Source organism: Boleophthalmus pectinirostris, unplaced genomic scaffold, assembly GCF_026225935.1.
Source record: "Boleophthalmus pectinirostris isolate CB_2022bp ecotype Guang Dong unplaced genomic scaffold, ASM2622593v1 HiC_scaffold_21, whole genome shotgun sequence".
Taxonomy (NCBI): domain Eukaryota; kingdom Metazoa; phylum Chordata; class Actinopteri; order Gobiiformes; family Gobiidae; genus Boleophthalmus; species Boleophthalmus pectinirostris.
The window spans coordinates 34,424,387-34,444,996 of NW_026571175.1; the positions used below are offsets into that span (position 1 = coordinate 34,424,387).

Sequence of the window (20,610 nt, forward strand, 5' to 3'; positions counted from 1 at the left end):
TCATCACTGCAAAATATTGAGCATTGGGGAAACTTAATGATTTATTCAGATGTTTTTCTGGTGTATAAAACCCTCCACGATCTTGCTGCACCCCCATTAAAGAGTTTATACAGTTTAATTTAAATACAAACAATAAAATATACAAAAAATGCTGCCAAATCATATTAAACATTACACAATTTTGATATTTTTGAAGTGACAATTTGCGGTTTTGACAATGGATTTGGGAAATGGAAATAATTTTATATCACTACTTAGATTCTCACAGATTTTAACACTAAAACTCAAAACCTTAGATCCTATTTTGAACAAAAATTTATTCTGAACTGCATTCATAACACATTTTCATATGTGACAGTAACAGGAAGTACCTACCAATTTCCCAGTCGCTATCTACAGCAGTCAGAGGGACCTTCTAGTTCCTCCTTCCTCGTGTTCACACAGTGGCTGAAAGTTTAACCGGTTTTAACATTAACATAGAACATTAGCTGGACTGATCACAGAGCTGCATTGTGGTGTGAAGAAATGCAGACAATTGTCAATTTAAATCTAGTGTGATGATTAATCGACGAAGCGATAATTGATCATTTAGAATTTCGGGTCTGATCAGGTTTTTTGAGTCTCCCGGTTTAATCATGGTGCATGTAAAGCAGTATCCCGGTTGCTGCAACATAAAGTTGAGCCACATGTGTCCAATACACAAACACTTTTCAGCCTTTTCATCACAACAGAAGCCAAAATAAATAAAGTGACCAAGATAAATAAAGTGAAATGATGTTAAATAAAGAGCTGCACTAAACCTGCACACGTCTGATCTCTGAAAACATGAACCATCTCCAACACGACACACACACAGAACAGACTCACCATCATCAACATCATCATCATCATCCCTCTGTCACAGAAAGAACACTCATATTGAACTGAGTTGTGTCCTTTAGTCCGACAGAAGCTGAACTGCATCAGCGCACAAGGAAAGAACTGTTTTTTTCAGCACTTACAGTTTATGCAAATGAGTCATGTGGTTTTGTGTCTGTAAAACGTAAACAAATGCGTCAAAGCTGCATTAAACACATTATAATGTCAAACGGGCTGATGTGGCTCTAGAGTGTTTATGGTTTATATGTTATAAAGTTGAGTTTATTTATGCAAATTAGTAATAGTAAAAATAACGATGATATATATATTTTTTTCAAAGCTTTGGGGGCAGGAGTGCTACTTGGATATGCAAAAATTGTGCAGAATTGTCCTTTTGGTGCTCTTCAGTGTAGGGACCAGTCTCAAATACAAAGTAGGATGAAGATGAAGTTAAAATACGCCAATGCGTTTCAGACCTTCGACCTTCATCAGGGCAAACTACTTTTGTACTTTTTGAGTGCCTCAGTTTTTTTCCTACTGTATATATTTTTTTTCAAATTTACTTTTATTGAAAAAGCAGATTACACCTTGCCATGTGTAAAATGAAATCGCACGTTCCTGCCTTTTACATTTTTAAAAACATACAAACTTCGAACATGTTGGGGAGCCTGAGAACCTCTTTCACAAATTAACAGAACATTGCAAATATGAAGTAGTTTTATATGAAGTCTGATCTCACCGGCTTTACATACTCTGTCCATTTAGACCGCATCTTATAAAATAATGTAATATAAATGATGATAATTTCAATTTAAAAACATTAATGTCGATCGTTAATTCCCCCGATGATCGATTAAGAAAATTTTATCGAATGCCCATCCCTAGTGTGTACTAATATGAACAAATGAATGACGTTTATGAAGTCTGACCATTTCTTCTGTTTGTCTTTCTCAGGCGGATCAGAGATTTGTGTGGAACGGAAACCTCCTACGAGAACTAGCAGCACAACCCGAGGTAAAAACACTACGGGCCCCCTCAGATTTACTATGAATCTCCTCATACATTTATATTTTTTAACTTTTATAACATGCTGTTTTATGTTCAGCTTCACAGGTTTGCTCTCCCAGTCGTCCATGGATGTATCCTTGATAGCAGTACAGTGTAAAAAGACTAATATTATGCCATTTTCTGCTTTGAATATGTAGACAAACTAATAATAAAGTGTTACGCAAGCGTGTGAATGAAACAAAACACGGCACCAGGTCTGTTTTTGATGAGGTAACAACATTATAGCAAGACTTGAAGCTCACAAGAATCCATTTTGCGTAACGTAGGACCTTAAATGTTTCTATTTCAAAGTACATATGTGATATATTTTAATTTATTTTGATGTCGAGCCTTTCCTTTGACTGTTCACGCTCAGTTATTTTCATGAAGCCGTGTCGGATCAACGGGAAAGTGTTTGAGTGGATCCTGATCTCGAGGAGGAGCTGTTTCAGAGCCGGAGTCAGATACTACGTCAGAGGTACTTTTGATTTAGACTCACACTTATACACTGCTCTGCATAAGATAATAGGATTCATACATGTATATAACCTTCTTAAGGAATGTAAATAAGTAAATCTAAAAGAAACAAATGAAGGTGGCAAAACATAAAAAAACTGGGAGGATTTCTAGCTCTGGTACTGCATGTATAAAGAATAATACAGAGAGCAGGTCAACATTTCGGTCCAGCTTGGAGCCTGTACAGTGTAAATTATCTCCATCATTTGAAAATTAACACTTCTTGTGATTAGTTAAACCCACCTCACTCAGGTCATGACAGAGGCTGGCCAGTAGGGAGTGTGGAGAAGTGTTTGAACATAGATAATAAATAATAATAATAACACCTTACATTTATATTGCGTTTTTCAAGTCGCCCAAAGCTCTTAGACAGAGTCCCATTAAACACACAAGCAATGAATCTTCATATGAGATCACCAAAACTGTAAAATTGTAATCGTAACAGGAATAATCAGAACAATTCAGCTTCTATCATCATACATTACCCAGTCCTGTTTACAAGTTCTTCAAACACGAAATCAAATCAAATATTAATGGAATTTCCCCTTTTTAATTTGTAACTATTCAGATCACTTGAATACTCGTTAGTATCTTCTTGTTTTTGCAAATTCTGACTGAAACTTTTCTCTCCGCAGGGATCGACTCTGAAGGCCACGCTGCAAACTTTGTGGAGACGGAGCAGATCATTTTGTATGAAGGGTCCAAGGCCTCTTTTGTACAGGTCAGAACTCAAGAACTCAACACCACACATCATGTCTTTAGATTCCAATTTTATTCAGATCCTCTTAAAGGTTACACCTCGCAGATCAGATATTTCCTGTTGTCCCAAGAGTCAAAAAACAAATAAGAAAACACTCATTTGAGCATTGAACTTCTGTTCCTTCATTTAAAAATGCTCTGGTGCAATATTTACAGAACCCGTGTAATTGTTTTTGATCATCTTGTTGAATGTTGTTGTATTTTGTGACTATATTTGAACTCTGTCTTATATTCAGATTTGACTTATTCATTGCAGTAAATTTGTAGTAGGGCTGAGTATCATTCAGAAGTTGCCGATACGATACATACCTCGATCCATAGGCCATGATACAATACAGTGAGCTTACAATTCAATATGATTTATTTCCATTCGATTCGATATGGTTCAATAAAAAATAATGGCTAAATCATGGCTGTGATACTAAAAGTCTTTTTTAAACCTCTTCTTGTGTAAAGTGAATTTGAAACACACCGATTTTAATCATCAAAACAGTGAAAATGTCGAATGTGTCGCATAAACAAGTTTCCTTCTTCTAAACAAGCAACAAAACTGTAGCGTTGTAACAAAATAATTTAGTAAAATAAACCAAAAAATACTCTTAGCGAGATATCAATACAGCAGCCCATGATAGCGATACTGTATCATCACATTAAACGATACGATATATATCGATATTTCAATATTTTTGCACACCTCTAGTCATGTGTGTGTCGTTGTGTTGATTTAGTTGTTTTGTTTTTTTCTATGGCTTTTTTTCCCCTGAATGTCTGTAGCCTACTGTCTGTTCTACTGTATCTGTCTTCTGTTGTTGCGGTTATTTTTTTATTTTTTATTTATTTGACAAACAAGCTTTAAATTCACTCTTAAAAACGTGCAATTTCACATTTCAGACCTTCCCACATATAAACACACATTCACACAATACAGTATTTACACGTGGGTACAACTTAAGTTTGTTTTTTAACCGGAACTTGAGGGGAAATCATGTATTGTGTTAGAATTTTTCTTTATAATGGATAGGAATTTATCAGTGTTTGTATCTATGTCTTTTGTGTGCAGACTCGAGGGTCCATGCCGTTTTACTGGAGCCAGAGGCCCAATCTCAAATACAAACCCAAACCCATCATCAGTAAAACCGTCAAACACGTAAGAGCCTCAAGAATCTCCTTTTTAATATCAGCTGTAGTACTATTTATGTCTCATTTTTATCTGATGTAGTGTTATTTATCTGTCTCACACGCTCGACAATGTTTGTTGTTTTTTTTTTTACAGATTGACGGCTTCCAGAGACATTTTGATTCACAAGTCCTCATTTATGGAAAACAGACGATTCTAAACCTGGTGAGTCGTGTTCAAATATAAATGTAAAACTTAAATAGCTACAGTATATCAATTTATCTTTCAATATATGACAGATGGAACAATACATTTTGGGGGTCAAATGTTTATCGTGAGGAATTTTCTATGTACTAACAAGAAACGGTTTGGGTTTTTTCTGTACTTTGACCAGATTTGAGCTGTAAAGCGTTGAATAAATTGCTTTTATGGCTCATTACAGACACAAACTAACTACTAAAGTGATTAATTCTTCTATTTATTGCAGTTTACGTTTTTTAAATTATTGTCAGTGGCATAAATTAGTTTCAGTGTTATCGTTTATCATTTATATTTTCTTCAAGAGTATATCACATTTCCATATTTGTTATCGTGACAGGCCTAGTTGCTGTAACTTTGTGTTGTGTTTGTTGTGTCCAGGTGAACCAGAAAGGATCCGAAAAACCTCTAGAACAGGCGTTTGCTAGAATGGCTTCTGAAATGGGCAATGGTTTACTCAAGTAAGTGGAATAAAATATTATCCCTTTAGATTAACTAGGGCTGTCCCATAACCACAACTTTAAAAACAAAAGGGGCATGGTTTTATATAGCTTTGTGTTATTTTCGAACATCTAATATTTCCAGCGTGTTATTTCCAGAATCCAGCAGTTGTTTGTGGCTGTAAATGCCCAAACACACTCTTGTACATATTGTAAATGCTGAAATAAAAGGTAAACCATGTAACTTTTCTATTGAAGGACCAGACAAATAGGTTGTGTCTGCAGAGATTTTCTACCGTTGCCTTGAATATTCCACAGTGTGACATTGAACTCAGTTTCTGTCATGTATTTATTCAATTACAGTGTTATTATTACTGTCATTTGGGCAGGAATAGCCAATTTTAAGACAAAAGCTAGACAAAACAGTTAAATCTACCACTAAAGTTACGTAAACTTCTAAAATGATGTTCTTGCATTATTACAAGGCTTAATGTACACAGCTTTTATAACAACATCAGTAATTTTTTAAAAAATGTTTTAATTCATAGTCTCTAATAATTTTTGTGCACCACTTTGGAAACTGCTTTGTTTTTAAAATGTGCTGTATAAATATGAAAAAAGTGGATTTGGATTTGGAATAATAATCTCTCTAGACAACCAGACAAACATCAACACAACAAATTAAAACAATAATAATATTCAACAAAGATTACAACCAAAGATTAAACCACACTGACAAAAAATTATACAAAATATAATAATAATTTAAACAATTATTACATTTAATCAAAACAAAAACAAAACAACAAGTTTTCCCTATAATACAGTATCAGTATTATAGGCTTATGTTATGAGATGGAGAGATGATATTCTTTATGTTTCTGTCCTGGCCGCATCTTAAACATCAGCTCTTGTGTGTGCAGTTACATAGCGTTTGACTTTCACAAAGAGTGCAGTCACATGAGATGGGACCGGCTCCAGATCCTGGTGGACGCTGTGGCTGAAGCACAAGACGAATACGGGTAAGACACTGTTATCACGTCTTATATTTATGTCATTTTAAAATCTGTAAATCAGTCAGAAGTGAATGTGAGAGAAAAACAAAACTCTAGATCTAAGATAACTAAACGTTTCTTCAGAATGGTGTAAAAGTGCTGGTTTGTGTTGTGTTTTTTGCCTTCAGTTTCTTCATGGTGAACGCAGATGGAAAGACTTTAGCTCAGCAGAAGGGCGTTTTCAGGAGTAACTGCATGGACTGTCTGGACAGAACCAACGTGATCCAGAGTCTGCTGGCCCGGCGCTCCCTGCAGGCTCAGCTCCAGGTACCAGCTCCACCTTTACCATCACAATCCTCTCTATACTCTACCACGAGATTAAAGGGTCCATGTTACACTGTTTTCTGATCAGTTAAAATGTTGTTTTCTCATCACAAACAGATCTGGAGTTGTGTTTTATTTTATTCACACATGTTTAACACACAGAAAACATTTTGTCCTACTTTGTGATGCCATGTGGTGATACAGGAAGTGCTCTACTGTGTATTTACACTCCATGCATCTTCAGTAGTATCATTTGGTAATTCCAAGACTAAAATTATCCCATCTTTATAGAACTAAAGGTAAAATAACAAATAACAAACAAAAGTAACAGAGCATTTTGAGCTTTGGAGATGTAGACAGGCTCATAATGAAGTGTTACTCATGTGTGAACGAAACAAAATATTCCATCCACAATCCAGGGACAATTTACACACAAGGAAGACATTTTTCTGACAGTTTAAACTTTCATTCAACAAAATAAAGGTGTTGTAATTTATTTTTATTAATCTCAATGAAACAAGTAAAGTTTTAAGTATTTATTTATTTTTACTTATAAAGGGATGTCCCTTGAGATGTAACGTCTCATTTGCGAGGGGGTCCTAAATACAATAACAAAAATAATATAATCATGTTAGTCATCCTGGAAAAGTCAGGAAAATTGAAAATGTCATTTTCCAGGCCTGGAGAAGTCATGGAATTTTACTATCTCTTTCAGACAACTACAGCGTTCTGTTAAGTTTTCATTAGACTATTATGATTATTTTCGAACCTCTGCACCTTTTGTTTAAAAGAGACGACAATAAATGCACTGACTGGATTTTGAATGTTAAACTATAATAAGGTGAGTGGAAAGAGTTAACGTTTCATATGTAGCCCTAAAAGTCTGATCTATTCTACACATGTAGGTGCCGTAAAGTCATGGAAAATTCACTTTAGGTCATGAAAAAGTCATAGAAAAGTTTTGAAATTTTGTCAGTGAAAAAAAGTGGAAACCCTGAACTGTGTTTTAGTGAAATGCGTGTTCTGACCTCTCATATCCACTTTAAACTGTTGACTAACCCATGTTTGTGCCCACAGAGGATGGGTGTTCTGAACGTGGGCCAGAGGATTGAGGAGCAGGCTGAGTTTGAGAAAATCTATAAGAATGGTGAGTCCTGTTCACTGTTAAACCTGGAGACATGTCATGGACACACTTCTCACATTCTTTAAGTGTCACAAGGGCGTCATTATTCATTCAGGAAGCCATTTAAAAAAAGGCTTTCAATCTGTGGCATTGTCCCCTCTCACCACCAACCATCACACTCCACTTTCATACATGAATAAGATAGGGAAGTGTCTTGCCCAATGACACAGCAACGTCATACACTTTTCAGAACTGGAATCAGGCAAAGTTGGTGGGTGCACGGTCAAACCACTGTGTCACTGTATTTGTCATCAAATAAAGCCTCTTTATCCAACAGTAGAAGATGCACAGACAGCCTCTCATTATAAAGACTTTGATCACACCGTGTCTGAATCATTGTTTTTATAGTTGTGAATCGTTCTGACTATAGCTGTGGATTTTTGTGTCTCTGTGTCACAGCCTGGGCCGACAACGCCAACGCATGTGCAGTTCAGTACGCGGGGACCGGGGCCCTGAAGACGGACTTCACGAGGTACTGAGCCCACACTGGACTCACAAGACTGCACACAGGACTACAGGAGAGAACACATGTGAAATCTGGTGCTATGGTGTTTAATATTGCGCCGATAATTTAGTAGTGGTAAAATGAAGGCTTTTCTTGTTAAGATTTTATTTTGAAATTGTTTAACAAAGGTAAGGTGGCTCATGCATCTGCTATGGATGCCTCTTGAACGCTTCTCTGGGGAGGTGTTTTAGGCATGTCCCACCGGAAGGAGGCCCCTGAAAGACCCAGGACATGCTGGAGGGACTCTGTCTCTCGGCTGGCCTGGGAACAACTCGGGGTCCCCCTGGAGGAGCTGGAGGAAGTGTCCGGGGTGTAGGAAGTCTGGGAGTCCTTGTTTAGACAGCTGCTCCCACGACCTGGCCCCTGATAAGCAGAAGAAGATGGATGGATGGAAGTTTAACAAAGACGAAACATTATATGATTAAGACGTTTCTGATTATTTTCAATTTGTCAACTAATATTTTTAACAGAAACTAGGGAAAAATGTTTGATTTTCTGTCACCTAAACATAAACCTACTTGTATTTCATCAGTAAATGTGACACCTCTTCCCCCTCCTGTCACCAGTGCAGACAGCAATAACATAAACATCATCTAGTGGTGATATCTGAGAATACAACAGGGCCAGGGTCTAATGACAGAATGTAGCTTTAAGACTAAAACACTGATTTTAAATGGTGTCATGTGAGAGTAGTTCTTGCATCAGCCTAATATAGGGTGACCATACATCCTTATTTACCTGGAACAGTCCCAGTTTTGAGCCCTGTGTCCCCTGTCCCAGCAGATTCATCCAAGACCAGTGATTTGTCCCAGTTTTATACAAGAAATGTCTCAGGTGTCCCTATTTATTGCCCAATCTGTTACCAACAGTAAAGAGAGGCATACATTGTCATTTGTTTAGGTAAAATACCAAAAAAGCTGCTCAAAAATGACCAAAACACAAAGAAAATGTGACTATTCTGACTCATGTGTTCGTCATGAATAACAGTTTTCCTTAATTACACATTCGTTTCACAATTTTATCATTACCAACCACCACAAACCAGCGATGTCCCAGTTTTATATTTTGAAAATCTGGTCACTCTAGCCTAATATTGCAGTAACAGTATGTTTGGATTTATCTTGTTCTGTGTGTGTGTGTTTCTCTCTCAGGACGGGGAAAAGGACCCAGTGGGGCCTGCTGATGGACGGCTGGAACTCAATGATCCGTTACTACAAAAACAACTTCTCAGATGGATTCAGACAAGTATGTTCACAGCACATTTCACAATTTACTCTGCTTCCTCTCTTCGGGGTGCCGCAGATGGAAAGACAAAATAGTCCTTTGATATGAGAATTTATACATTTTTGGATGAACGTTACAGTACCAGCTTAAAATTGTGGGGAAAAAACAAAACACTTTTTAACAGTTTGCACTAAATTTCTCACTACCCATTCAGGGCGTTCTAATTATTCACAGTGATGAGTTTATAAGCACTATTCACAACATTCAGAGACCAGAGCAGAGTTTTGTGGCCAGGGTTATGCTGACAACATACACATTTTATTTAACTATTAGTATAAAAACCTAAACAGAAATCCTTTATTCACAGTGTCATAAAAATGTAATAGGTTAAAGGGCCTGTACACAATTTTTTCCACGTTTTTTTCCACATATGCGATTGATAAGCTCGCTGTGGACTGTCTGCATCTAATTGTAAAACGTTTTATTGTCTGAGAATCAGGAAATGCACGGTTAGCATTACTATGACGGCAAAGAGTTATAGACTAATCTCTGTGAATAATTAGAATGTCCGTTTAAAATGAGCTGTTGTGTTTAATAATCAGACACAGCCACTTTAAGCTGCATATTGTTAACTCTAAAATGCAAATGACTATTATTATCGTAAAACTGTATAATGTAATCCTGATCGCTCATGTTTTATCTGCTGAATGATCTCACTTGTGTAAAACTGTAGCAGATGTTTAGTGGAGGTTCTTTGTTTCTGCAGGACGCCATTGATCTGTTCTTGGGTAATTTTGCTGTGGACGAGTCTGACGGACCAACTCCACTCCGAGAGCAGAAGGACTGGAAGTTCCTCACTGTCAGTTCTTAAATATATTTCATTGTTTACATTTTTAATAGTGTTTGATTGAGCCTGAGCCCCTGATCTGAGCTGTGTTCTTGTGTCTGCAGCTGCCCATCATCATGCTGGTGGCCTTCTCCATGTGCATCGTGTGTCTCCTCATGGCCGGTACGTCAAACTGTAAACAGGATCTTCTCTTTAGGCCAGGGGTCTCGGGAGCTACCAGTGGCTCTCGACCCTCTTCCAAGTGGCTCTCGAAGGGATTTCTGTATTACACACATTATGCTGAATAACTTAAAAGTGATTAATTACATGACTATTTCCTCTGGTGCCGAGCTCTGTGCACTAATAAAGGGGTAATGGTTTACAGTCGTCTCTCGCTATATCGTGGTTCACCTTTCGCGGTCTCGCTGTTTCAGGGATATTTTTGTGTAAAATTTTGCATGTTTTTTTTTTTTTTTTTTTTTTTTTTTTACAGCGCATTAACGTGTATTGCGTTCCTCCCCCTGCGTTCTGATTGGCAAAGTAATTGTAGATCATTGTCAATCTACAGAATACGTTCAGCTGCTAAATTTACATAAATGTTCAATCGCTAGCAGTGTGATTCTGAAGTACTGTGCGATCGGGCAATTGCCGTGCTTACCTCCGTGAGGTGCAGAGCTCTGTGTCGGTCCTTTCTCCTGCGGTCACCTCTAAGCCCTAATCCTGTCCCAACAGTGAGTCCTGGTTCAGTTCTGGTTTAGTCCAGGTTTAGTCCTAGTTTACTAATTTAGTCTTGGTTCAGTCCGTGGCATATGCAATGCAAAAGTTTGATATTAACGGGCGGTGCAATGCTGTACTGAGCGGGTGTGGGCAGATGCGGTCCTGTACTTCGCAGGTGTGAGTCTCCAAAAATGGACCCGTGCAGGACTCTGCGCTGTAGGCTCCATTACAGAATAAATGTGTCTTCGGTTCGTTACATAAAGAAAGAGGAAAATAACAAAAGTTCAACAAAATTCAGTCTTTGGGAAACAATGCGTTAAACAATATGTGGGCTAAGGGGAGTGTAACGTCACCCACAGTTTTCAGCTCCAGTCAAATGAAGCTCATGAGGTCAGTTTTTATTGAAGCAAATTTGGAGCTAGTTCCATTTTCAGACAAAATAGTGAAATAAAAACACCAGGATCATGTAGAGCGGGTTAACGAGAACATTTTAAGATCAGAATGATGGGGCTCACAGTAGCAGTTACAGAGAGAGGGGCCATAATTTTCAGTGCAAAGTGAATAGGAGCCAGCCAGTCCGTTTATATTTACAGTCTATGGTTATAACATGGTTGAAAGCTCAATTTTGCATAAAGAAAAGTAAATGACCAATATTTCTCTCCCAGGCGACACGTGGGCAGAGACTCTAGCGTACGTGATGTTCTGGGGCGCGGCGAGCACCATCACGGCCGCCATCATCCTGTACAACGGCCAGGACTTCGTGGACTCGCCCAAACTGGTGCACAAGGAGAAGCTGGACTGAAGTTTGTGTGTGCCTGTGTGAGTGTGGTACTGCGTGTGTCTGAGAGGGAGCGGAGCCGGGCGGGGCCTCGGCTCTGCTCCCCCCACTCACCCCCTAAACCCCCCCTGATCCCTCGCTCCCTCCACCAGACTGATCCAATCCTCTGTGCTGACGGCATCCTCGTACAAACAAGCCAGGTTCTGAGTTTGAAAGCTGCAGACTAGAGGTGGGCAAACTCGATAAATGATCATGGTTTGTTAATGAACGAACCAAAACTGAAAATTGAACGGACGTAATTCGCAGATCGTAAAGGCTGCGGTTTTTGAAGCACCATAATTTCCTCCACAAACACAAAAATATTCACTTTTATCCACCATAAAACAGCCCCGTAGTTTAGATCTGCACAAACATGTTCAGAAATGTGATTCCAGTTCAGTGTTTTCATGTAAACTTTGAGCTAAATCCTATTATTAAAACATGATTCGCTATTTTTTTTTTTTTTCAAAATTGTTGCGCTTTATTTTGAAGGCCCAGGTGTAGCTCTTGAATATTTGTGTTTTTTTAAGTAATTTTGGTGATTCTTTACTTTACTGCATGGTAATAACATTGTAATAAGATAGAAATAACATGGTAAGAGTGAGTTCACACTTGGCTTCACTGCATTATATTGGTATTAAACTCTAACTAACTTAACTAAAACTGGGACCAGACCGGGACCAGACCAAATCCATATTAAGACTCGAGCTGGACCAACATCAGGATAAGTCTTGCACCTCCTACTTGGGGTAAACTGGAACTAAACCCAGAACTAGACCAGAACCATAAGACTAAACTAAGTCTACATCAGAACTGGGACACAACTCAGAACTAAAACTGGGACTAGAGCGGGACTAGACAGATCTATATTAAATCCAAAACAGGTCCCAAACTAGGACAAATCTCATAAAGAGACCACATCCTAATTGGGAATAAACTGAAATTAAACCCAGGACTAAACCAGGACTAAACCAGGACTGGGACTAAACTCAGAACTAAAACCAGGACTAGAGAGGGACTGGACCAGGTCCAAAACGGGTCCCAAATTAGGACGAATCTCGTAAAGAGACCACGTCCTAATTGGGAATAAACTGAAATTAAACCCAGGACTTGACCGGGACTAAATCAGGACTAAACAAGGACCAGTATTAAATCAAGTGTGAACGCAAACTGTGTAATTACATGATTATTACTCAAGACCCATATTTCATTCTACATTATTTCCTTGTGGTATAATTAACTCTTAATTCAGTGTATTAACTATTCTGTTGATACTAGGGATGGGCATGATTAATCGATAATTGATCATTAAGAATTTCATCGATTACGTTCATTTTAATCGACAAACCGAATGTATGTTGCTGTGTGTAGTGTGACCAAACAGGTGTGTACATGTGTCTCTGCATCAGAAGGAGCGAGACACAAACATTCGGTCAGTCTGCAACGTACCGAAGCACAAATGCGTATTTAACGATCATTTGTACAAGAAATTCCACGCTTTCCGTTGCGTTCGGGACAAGTGTGAGTCCATGTGCACAGTGTATAAAGCAGCACATATGTTTCTGTGTCCAGTGGGAAAAAGTTTTACCAGGTGAGAGTCGCTCAATGTGGATGACGAGTCCCCGCCCCCTCCCCCCCGTACGGTGTCCTGGTTTTGACAAACACAAATCTGGTCACACTAACCTGTATTCACCTGAGTCATGTCTTTTAATCCAACAGAAATTGACCGCATCAGCGACACAAGAGCTGTAGTTTTATCTTCGCTGAGTTTATGCAAATTAGCGATGCGGTTTTAAGTTTTGTTTCTGTGAGAGTTGCACAAAACTGAATTAAACACATTATAATGTCAAACGGGCTGATGTGGCTCTAGAGTCGTTACGGTTTATATGTCGTAAAGTTGAATTTATTCATGCAGATTAGTGCAGATAGTAATAATAATGATGATCATTTTAATATAAAAACGTTAATGATTAATCGATAATCGATCGTTAATTCTTCCGACGATCGATTAAGAAAATTTCATCGAATGCCCATCCCTAGTTGATACCATTATTATCAATATCAATTACATTGCTATTAACATCTATTACTGTGCTATTACATGTTATAAAGTTCTACCAATAATAAGAAAGGAACATTTTGAAAGACAAATTTTTTATTTTTTGCTAAGAAAAATAAAGAAATTGGGACTAAAATGAGACTAAACCTAGACCTACACTTGATTTGGTTCAGGTTTTAGGCCCAGTTTAGTCCAAGTCCAATCAGGATCAAGCGAAAAGCGAAAGCAGTGTTACGTTTTCATCTTAAATCCATCAATTTCTCAGTTAATTTTATATACTACTTCACATTTCTATGAGCTTGCCTACGTCTAGCTTGCATTGTACCTGGTTTTACTTTAATTACAAGTTATACAGATAATTTATTCACTTTTAATATGGTTAAACGACTAAAAACGTGGTCACTTAACCCACTAAAAACCCAACGGATTTAATTAATGCTTTTGTATAACTTTTAATTAAACTCTACTCATTTCATAACGTTATAATTTACACTCATTTCACTTTATTCGTATCTTTCCTTCTTTTAGGTGATGCAAAAAAAAAAAAAAGATGATTCTAGATACCGTACGATCTGTATTATCTCCAGAATGTTGTAAAACGCCCCCTACTGGCCTCATTGACATACCGCACTCATACACGCACACACAAAAGAATGACTTGGCTGCTGGAGAGCTCGTTTTTGAATGTACCAAGCCTTAATAATGTTGTATAGTAGAACACGGCGGCTCTGAATGGGACGCAGAGAGGCGGGCGTGGTCGTTTTTTGCACATCGGAGCGCCGTGTCGTGTGCCGCCGGATATTAGAGGTATCCATTTTAACGTATGTTCATAGTCTGACCTGGTTTCAGACCTTTGGAAGCTGAAGTTGCGCTGTGTAACTTTTTGATTGGATTGCAGGTCCGTCCTTTGTTTTTTTCTATAAATATGTCATTTTTCTGCTCGGAATGTTCCACGGTATGACTTTAAACAGCTCTACGTAGCGTTTATTCAATTACAAGTGGTTTTAAAGCTCAAAAATACCTTGAAAAACAACATTCTGACTCTGTGCGGGGTCGTCTCGCCACAGATCTGACTTGTAACTTGGTCTTGGAAAGGTTTAATGCCGTAGCGAAGTGTTTAACGGACCATCCACCAGAAAAGTTACACAGCGCAGCTTTAATGTAATATTACAGATGGTTACGCAAAATGTCGCCATGTTTTCTGATTATGTTTTACTATAACGTTTAGAGATTTTTTTTCTGTTTAATTTGACTTTTTGAAGATGCACCATGGAACTTTTTTGGTGCAGAGTCTGTCACGTGCTTTTTTCCATGGAGATGTTATTTCTTTGTCTGAAATATTCCACAGTATAGCATTAAACTACTTCTTCTTCTTGAATCTTATATATTTATTCCATTACATGCACTTCTCCACAGATCTGACCTGTAACTTGGTCATGTTTCTTTCCATTTGGTTTAAGATGAGTTAGGTTTAATGGTACGTTCAGACCACAGTGTCGTTTTCTTGTAGTGTTGAAGTCGACAGGGTCCCGAGACCAGGATATGACCAAGACCCCAAAGTCGAGACCGAGACAAGACCGAGACTTTAAAAGGCCGAAACAGAGACAAAACCAAGACCATAGCCCATCAAGAGCAAATCAAGACTGTAATTTTCGAAATTTATTTGTAGTTTACAGTTATTTTGACACATATATACAAATGTTTTTAAAAATCTATCTCCATTTGATCACTCTTTGAGTGTCAGACCGAGACAAGACCGAGTCCAAACATGGTCGAGACCAAGACTGGAAAAAAAAATGGTTTCGAAGCCAGTCTTGAGACCAAGTCCGCTCTTGAGTACTACAACACTGTTATCTTGTCAAACACTTTGGATTTCTTTGCGTTTCATTTTAGAATTGTGTGAAATTTGTCAAAAGTTAATATTTTTCTTCTCTGTTCTTCTTAAATGCTCTACATATTTGGAACATGCAATGGAAACTTTGGACAAACCTGTTACTCATAGACTTTGGAAACGTTCATACAGCAAGGTTTAATGCTTCGGATTTTTTGTGAGTCTGTTCACATTTCCAATTAAATGTGACTTGTATGTGATCTCCAGTGTGAACTTTAAACGCCCCAAAAGTGTCCCGCATGAGCACTGGAGGACACGATGACGTCACGTGCCGAGCATGCTCACAGTTTACAGAAGTGACCTAAACTCTGGGCTTGTCTCCCAAAATCCGGTCCAGTTCTTGGTAAAATGGACAGTTTACACGTCCACGGTGTCTTTAACCTCCTCGTATTTCACTCGCAAGCTCTTTATTTTTCGTTGACATTGGAGCCAGGACCGCCTTCTTTTCTTTGGCCATCATTTCAAAAATCGACCCCTGAATACAACGACCCCCCCCAAATATGAATAAACTCTCTAACCTCGCTTTCCCTCCATTGACGAGACTCCGAGCCTGACGTGTAGGTGGGATGAATGTGACCTGACCGTTCAGACTGAAGTCGCGTGTCAAAAGATCGGATATGTATCGGTTTTAGGAGCACATATCCAAAAAATAAAAAAAATCGGATCTGTGTCGTTCAGACTGTCATTAAAAGATCAGATACAGGAGCATAGGGGAGAAAAAAATGGATTTAGGTCACTTTACAGGCAAAGCAGTAACATCTCCATGGTGTAAAAACAGGTGGCAGATCCTTTAACCATACAGCAACAAGGCTTTTATATAAAAAATAATTAAAGTTTGATATTTTTGGCGTTCGTTTTGCATTTTCGTTCAGTATTTGGTTCGTTTTGAGGTCTGAAGCCAGGTCCTATGCTTGTATAAACATGAAGTAAACGCATATGGACCAAAACTGCTGTGTAAAAATGCTATTTCCTGAACTGAATATTGTACGTATACCTCTTTAAATAGTCCATGTTATGTGTGGAATTTATAATACCAAAACGTTTTTCCCATTTGACACACGCACACAAACAAACCAGAAATGAATTGTGAAGAATTGCCACATTTACATTTCAAATCCAGAATTCGCGTATTGTATCCTTGACGAAATTTGAGAAAAATATTAGAGTAACAGTATTTTACCTTCACTTCTTTTTTTTTTTTTTTTCCTGACAGAGGTTTGGATATGACGTCACATACACACAAATAAACCCGATTTCTTGTATTACTGCCTTATAAAATACAGTACAAGTATTTGGCTTATTAATAATTAAGGATAAACGGGATATTTTCTGTTGGTTTTTTTTTTCCATCATGCCTTCATCTGATTCATTCCAGGTGTTTTTAATTTTTTTTTTTTTTTTTTTGAATTGTTAAAATCATTCCTGTAAATGTTTTCTCGTGGTCGTAACTTTAGGCACACCTGCTCGAACGGTAATAACAGGAAATCTCAGTCGTATTCGCTTCGTTTTGAGAACAGGTGTACCTAATATTGTGGCCTCCTCATGTGTACCTAACTGTACTGAGAACACGGTAGCGGTGTTTAAGACTTGGGTGTAACTTTTTAATACACAAACTGATCTATGCTGTAACAGGATTCCTCTCAACACACACTAACTTATTCAACTTTGACAGGTAATTCGATCTGTGTGCATGAGATCAATAAAGGAATTAATTCTAATCTGTACAGAAAAAAACTCAGTCTCTGTGTTTTTATTTATTTTTCAGTGTAGTCAGTAATAGAAGTGTAAATTAAAATGGATTAAATACAAATATTAGGTATTATATATTTGATTGTACTTACATTTTTATTTGTTTTTCTTTCTTTTCTGGAGGATTATTGGAAAAAGAACAAAATGGGTACATGCGCTTTGATTCGATTAATATCACAGTGGAAAAAACAATATCTAGTTAAATTAAAATGATTTAAATTAAGAGTATTTTACCTTATTTGAGTCAATTCAACTTGACATGTCAAATGATCTACCAATGGAATAAGTGTGTTTTTCTTAATTCAAGCAACATTCGATTTTGTTTCTCATTTTAAGTGCAGTAAGGTGTATGTTCATATTTTAACTACAAAAAGTCTAGCAGATAATTTCACTTGTCAGGTTAAATTTACTCAAATCATGATAAAACTTTATGTAATGTAAGTCATCTGAACTTTGCTAGATTTTGTTTTTTGCCGTACAGATTTTTGTCAGAGATTTGGAGTTCTAAGATAATTGAAATGAAATGTAAACCACTACACCACGTTCCAAATTTGTATGCAAATTATGTTTAAGTGTCATAAAGGTAAAATGTTTTGTTTTCCAGTGAAACTCATGGATGGTTTTGTGTCTTTGGGTCAGTGAAATCAGTCTCAGATTCAAGTGCCAATGAGTTTGCCATGTAAGTCCAATTAAAGGAAAAATGATTTAATAAGGTCATTCCACATTATGAAGCAGACCACCATTCTCAAGCAATACAGGAAAGAAAAAGAATCTCTCTAGTGCCGAAAAGCGTGAAATAGTTGAATACGTTGGACAAGGTATGAAAACCTTACTTCAGACATGTCAAACTCAGGCCCGGGAACCAAATTTGGCCCATGATATAATTATATTTGGCCTGCGGATCATATCAGCCAGACTATAGAGACATTATTTATTTAAAATGTTGTTATTATTTTATATTTTACTTGTTCTGGATTCAGTGTTTAAGCAAATCTATTATTAAACATTTATTTTAATAAGAAAAGGTTTAACATCACAGATCTCGAAAGAAAATAAACATGGAGATGTTCTTGAAATAAAAAAAAAACAAATTTAGTTTTGCCCATGACTTAGTGCCAGTTTTTAATTTTGGCCTCTGTGAATTGGAGTTTGACACCCTGCCTTGGATATTTCATGAAAACTTAAGCGTGATCATCGTACTGTTATGAGATTTGTAGCTGATTCAGAGCACACACGGATTCATGCAGATAAAAGCACAATGAGGAAGGTTTCTGTCAGACAAACACATCGGGTTAAGAGAGCCGCTGCTAAAATACTGTTACAAAGCAGCAAACGGGTATTTGAAGCTGCTGGTGCCTCTGGAGTCCCGCGAACATCAAGGTGTAGGTGCCTCCAGAGGTTTGAAGTTCTGCATAAACCTTCTATTGAGCCTTTAAACAAAACTCACAAGCAGAAATGGCTCCAGGGGCCCAGAAATACATGAAGACTCATTTTCCAACAGTCTTGTTCACTGATGAGAGCTGTGCGGTCCTGAATGGTCCAGATGGATGGAGCCGTGGATGGTTGGTCGACGGCCTCCATGTCCCAACGAGGCTGCGACGTCTGGGAGGCTGTTCTGACATCCCGCAAAGAAATTCAAGCAGAAACTCCACAAACTCACAAGTTCACAAAATGCAAGAATTATAAAGCTCAAATAAGAACTCCTATGTTCAAATGGAACTGGACCTGTTCAGATGTTTTGACTGAAATATCTTTTGATTTCAGTAATATGCTAATGCTTCAAATTGAAAAATAAATTACCATTTTCAGTTCTTCACAACAACAACATGGTTTGAAACTGTTGTGCATAATAATTTGGAACAGTGCATTTTAAATTCTTAAAAATACTGTTCTCATTGGGAGGTTTGTTCAATAACATTCAAATTGTTCTAAAGGTTGATGACTTAAAAATTATGTTTCCCTGCCGAGGGACTACGGATGGAAATGAGCATTCTTGATGTAATCTGGCATATTTACACTGCAGTGTTGTAGATGTTCTTTAATATGCACTGTCCCTATTAAATTAATAAGTAAATAATGATGACAGTCGTTTATGTTGACAATTTAGCAAAATCAGAGATAAATATAATTTGCTTAATTTAAAACACTGTGTAAATCTTGTTTTATTATTATTATTTTTTTCTCAAATCTTTTTCTGAGTGAGAAGGAAGAGAGGAATCTTATATACTCCATCGACCCATCTGGGAATGACCTCTGAGAGCTCAATTTCCTGCTTTTACTGTGGGAAAAAATAATTAGACAACACCCCATAAGACACATGCACATACACCACACGCACGTGTTTGGTTTCATGACTACGGCTGCGTCTCATTTCTCTTTCCTCGCTTCCTTCTCCTTGATTCCTTTCCTTGATTCTGCAGTAAACGGGGCAGGAGGGAGGAGAGGATCTAAACTCCTCACTGAGACCAATAAAGTTTGATTCTTTTCTCTGACATCTGCTCCTGAAGCCTCCCTCAAGTTTAATCCTTCATTCTGTGGTTTTCTTTGGGTTTCCACTTAATACGACACATTTGATTGACAGCTGAAAAATAGAGGATTGAGGAGACGAGTCAAGGAGAAGGAAGCGAGGAAAGAGAAATGAGACGCGACCAAGGACTGACCATCTTTTCCTGGAGACAAATCTTAACCTTAACAATGAACAAATGCAAGATCCAGACAAGGCAGTTAGCATCTCCATGGAGACAAACAGGTGCCAGACTTTCCACCAGAAAAGTTACATAGTACAGCTTTAAGTGTAAATACAGTAGACCCAAAATGAACTGTAAATGAACTTTAGATTTGTATTTGAATGATTAACTTGAACTCAGACTGGATTATTTTTAAGGAAATGTGATTTTATTACAAATATCAAATGTTTGTAGTAGTATTTATAGTGATGAAATGGAGATTTTATATTGCAATGGACCGAGGAAGACTTGCTGATGGCACTGCTTTTAGCTTATGGAGTCTATATAAATAAACAATAACTTTTAATTAAATTTTATTTTACTGTATTGTATTTTATTTTTTAATTTGTTGTTTTATTTATTATTATTTATTATTATTATTATTACTTTTTTCTGTGACATCTGCTTTATGTGCACAAAAAAGTAATATAAAAATAAATAAATAAAAAATAAAATAAATAATAACAATAAATAAATATAAAAAATAAAATAAAAAAACTATATACATCTTTAAGTGGGTTAATATTTTGACTGGGCAACTTTTACTTATATTGGAATCATTTGACGAAGTGTATCTAATTTTTTTTTACTGAAATAAT

General features: G+C 37.3%; 1 protein-coding gene across 1 annotated transcript in view; it reads left to right on the top strand.

The window, feature by feature from the left end:
* sacm1la (SAC1 like phosphatidylinositide phosphatase a) overlaps positions 1-17,270 on the top strand; it is a 38,426-nt gene extending 21,156 nt beyond the window's left edge. Inside the window, exons 6-20 of the mRNA XM_020928424.2 lie at positions 1,813-1,872; positions 1,964-1,997; positions 2,282-2,383; positions 3,057-3,142; positions 4,241-4,327; positions 4,454-4,522; positions 4,937-5,016; positions 5,919-6,017; positions 6,179-6,317; positions 7,392-7,461; positions 7,897-7,969; positions 9,154-9,247; positions 9,993-10,085; positions 10,178-10,235; positions 11,435-17,270. Of these exons, the coding sequence (XP_020784083.1) occupies positions 1,813-1,872; positions 1,964-1,997; positions 2,282-2,383; positions 3,057-3,142; positions 4,241-4,327; positions 4,454-4,522; positions 4,937-5,016; positions 5,919-6,017; positions 6,179-6,317; positions 7,392-7,461; positions 7,897-7,969; positions 9,154-9,247; positions 9,993-10,085; positions 10,178-10,235; positions 11,435-11,571 (1,281 nt within the window). The 3' untranslated portion in view covers positions 11,572-17,270. The remainder of the gene's footprint in view (positions 1-1,812; positions 1,873-1,963; positions 1,998-2,281; positions 2,384-3,056; positions 3,143-4,240; positions 4,328-4,453; positions 4,523-4,936; positions 5,017-5,918; positions 6,018-6,178; positions 6,318-7,391; positions 7,462-7,896; positions 7,970-9,153; positions 9,248-9,992; positions 10,086-10,177; positions 10,236-11,434) is intronic.
* Positions 17,271-20,610: the final 3,340 nt, after the last annotated feature.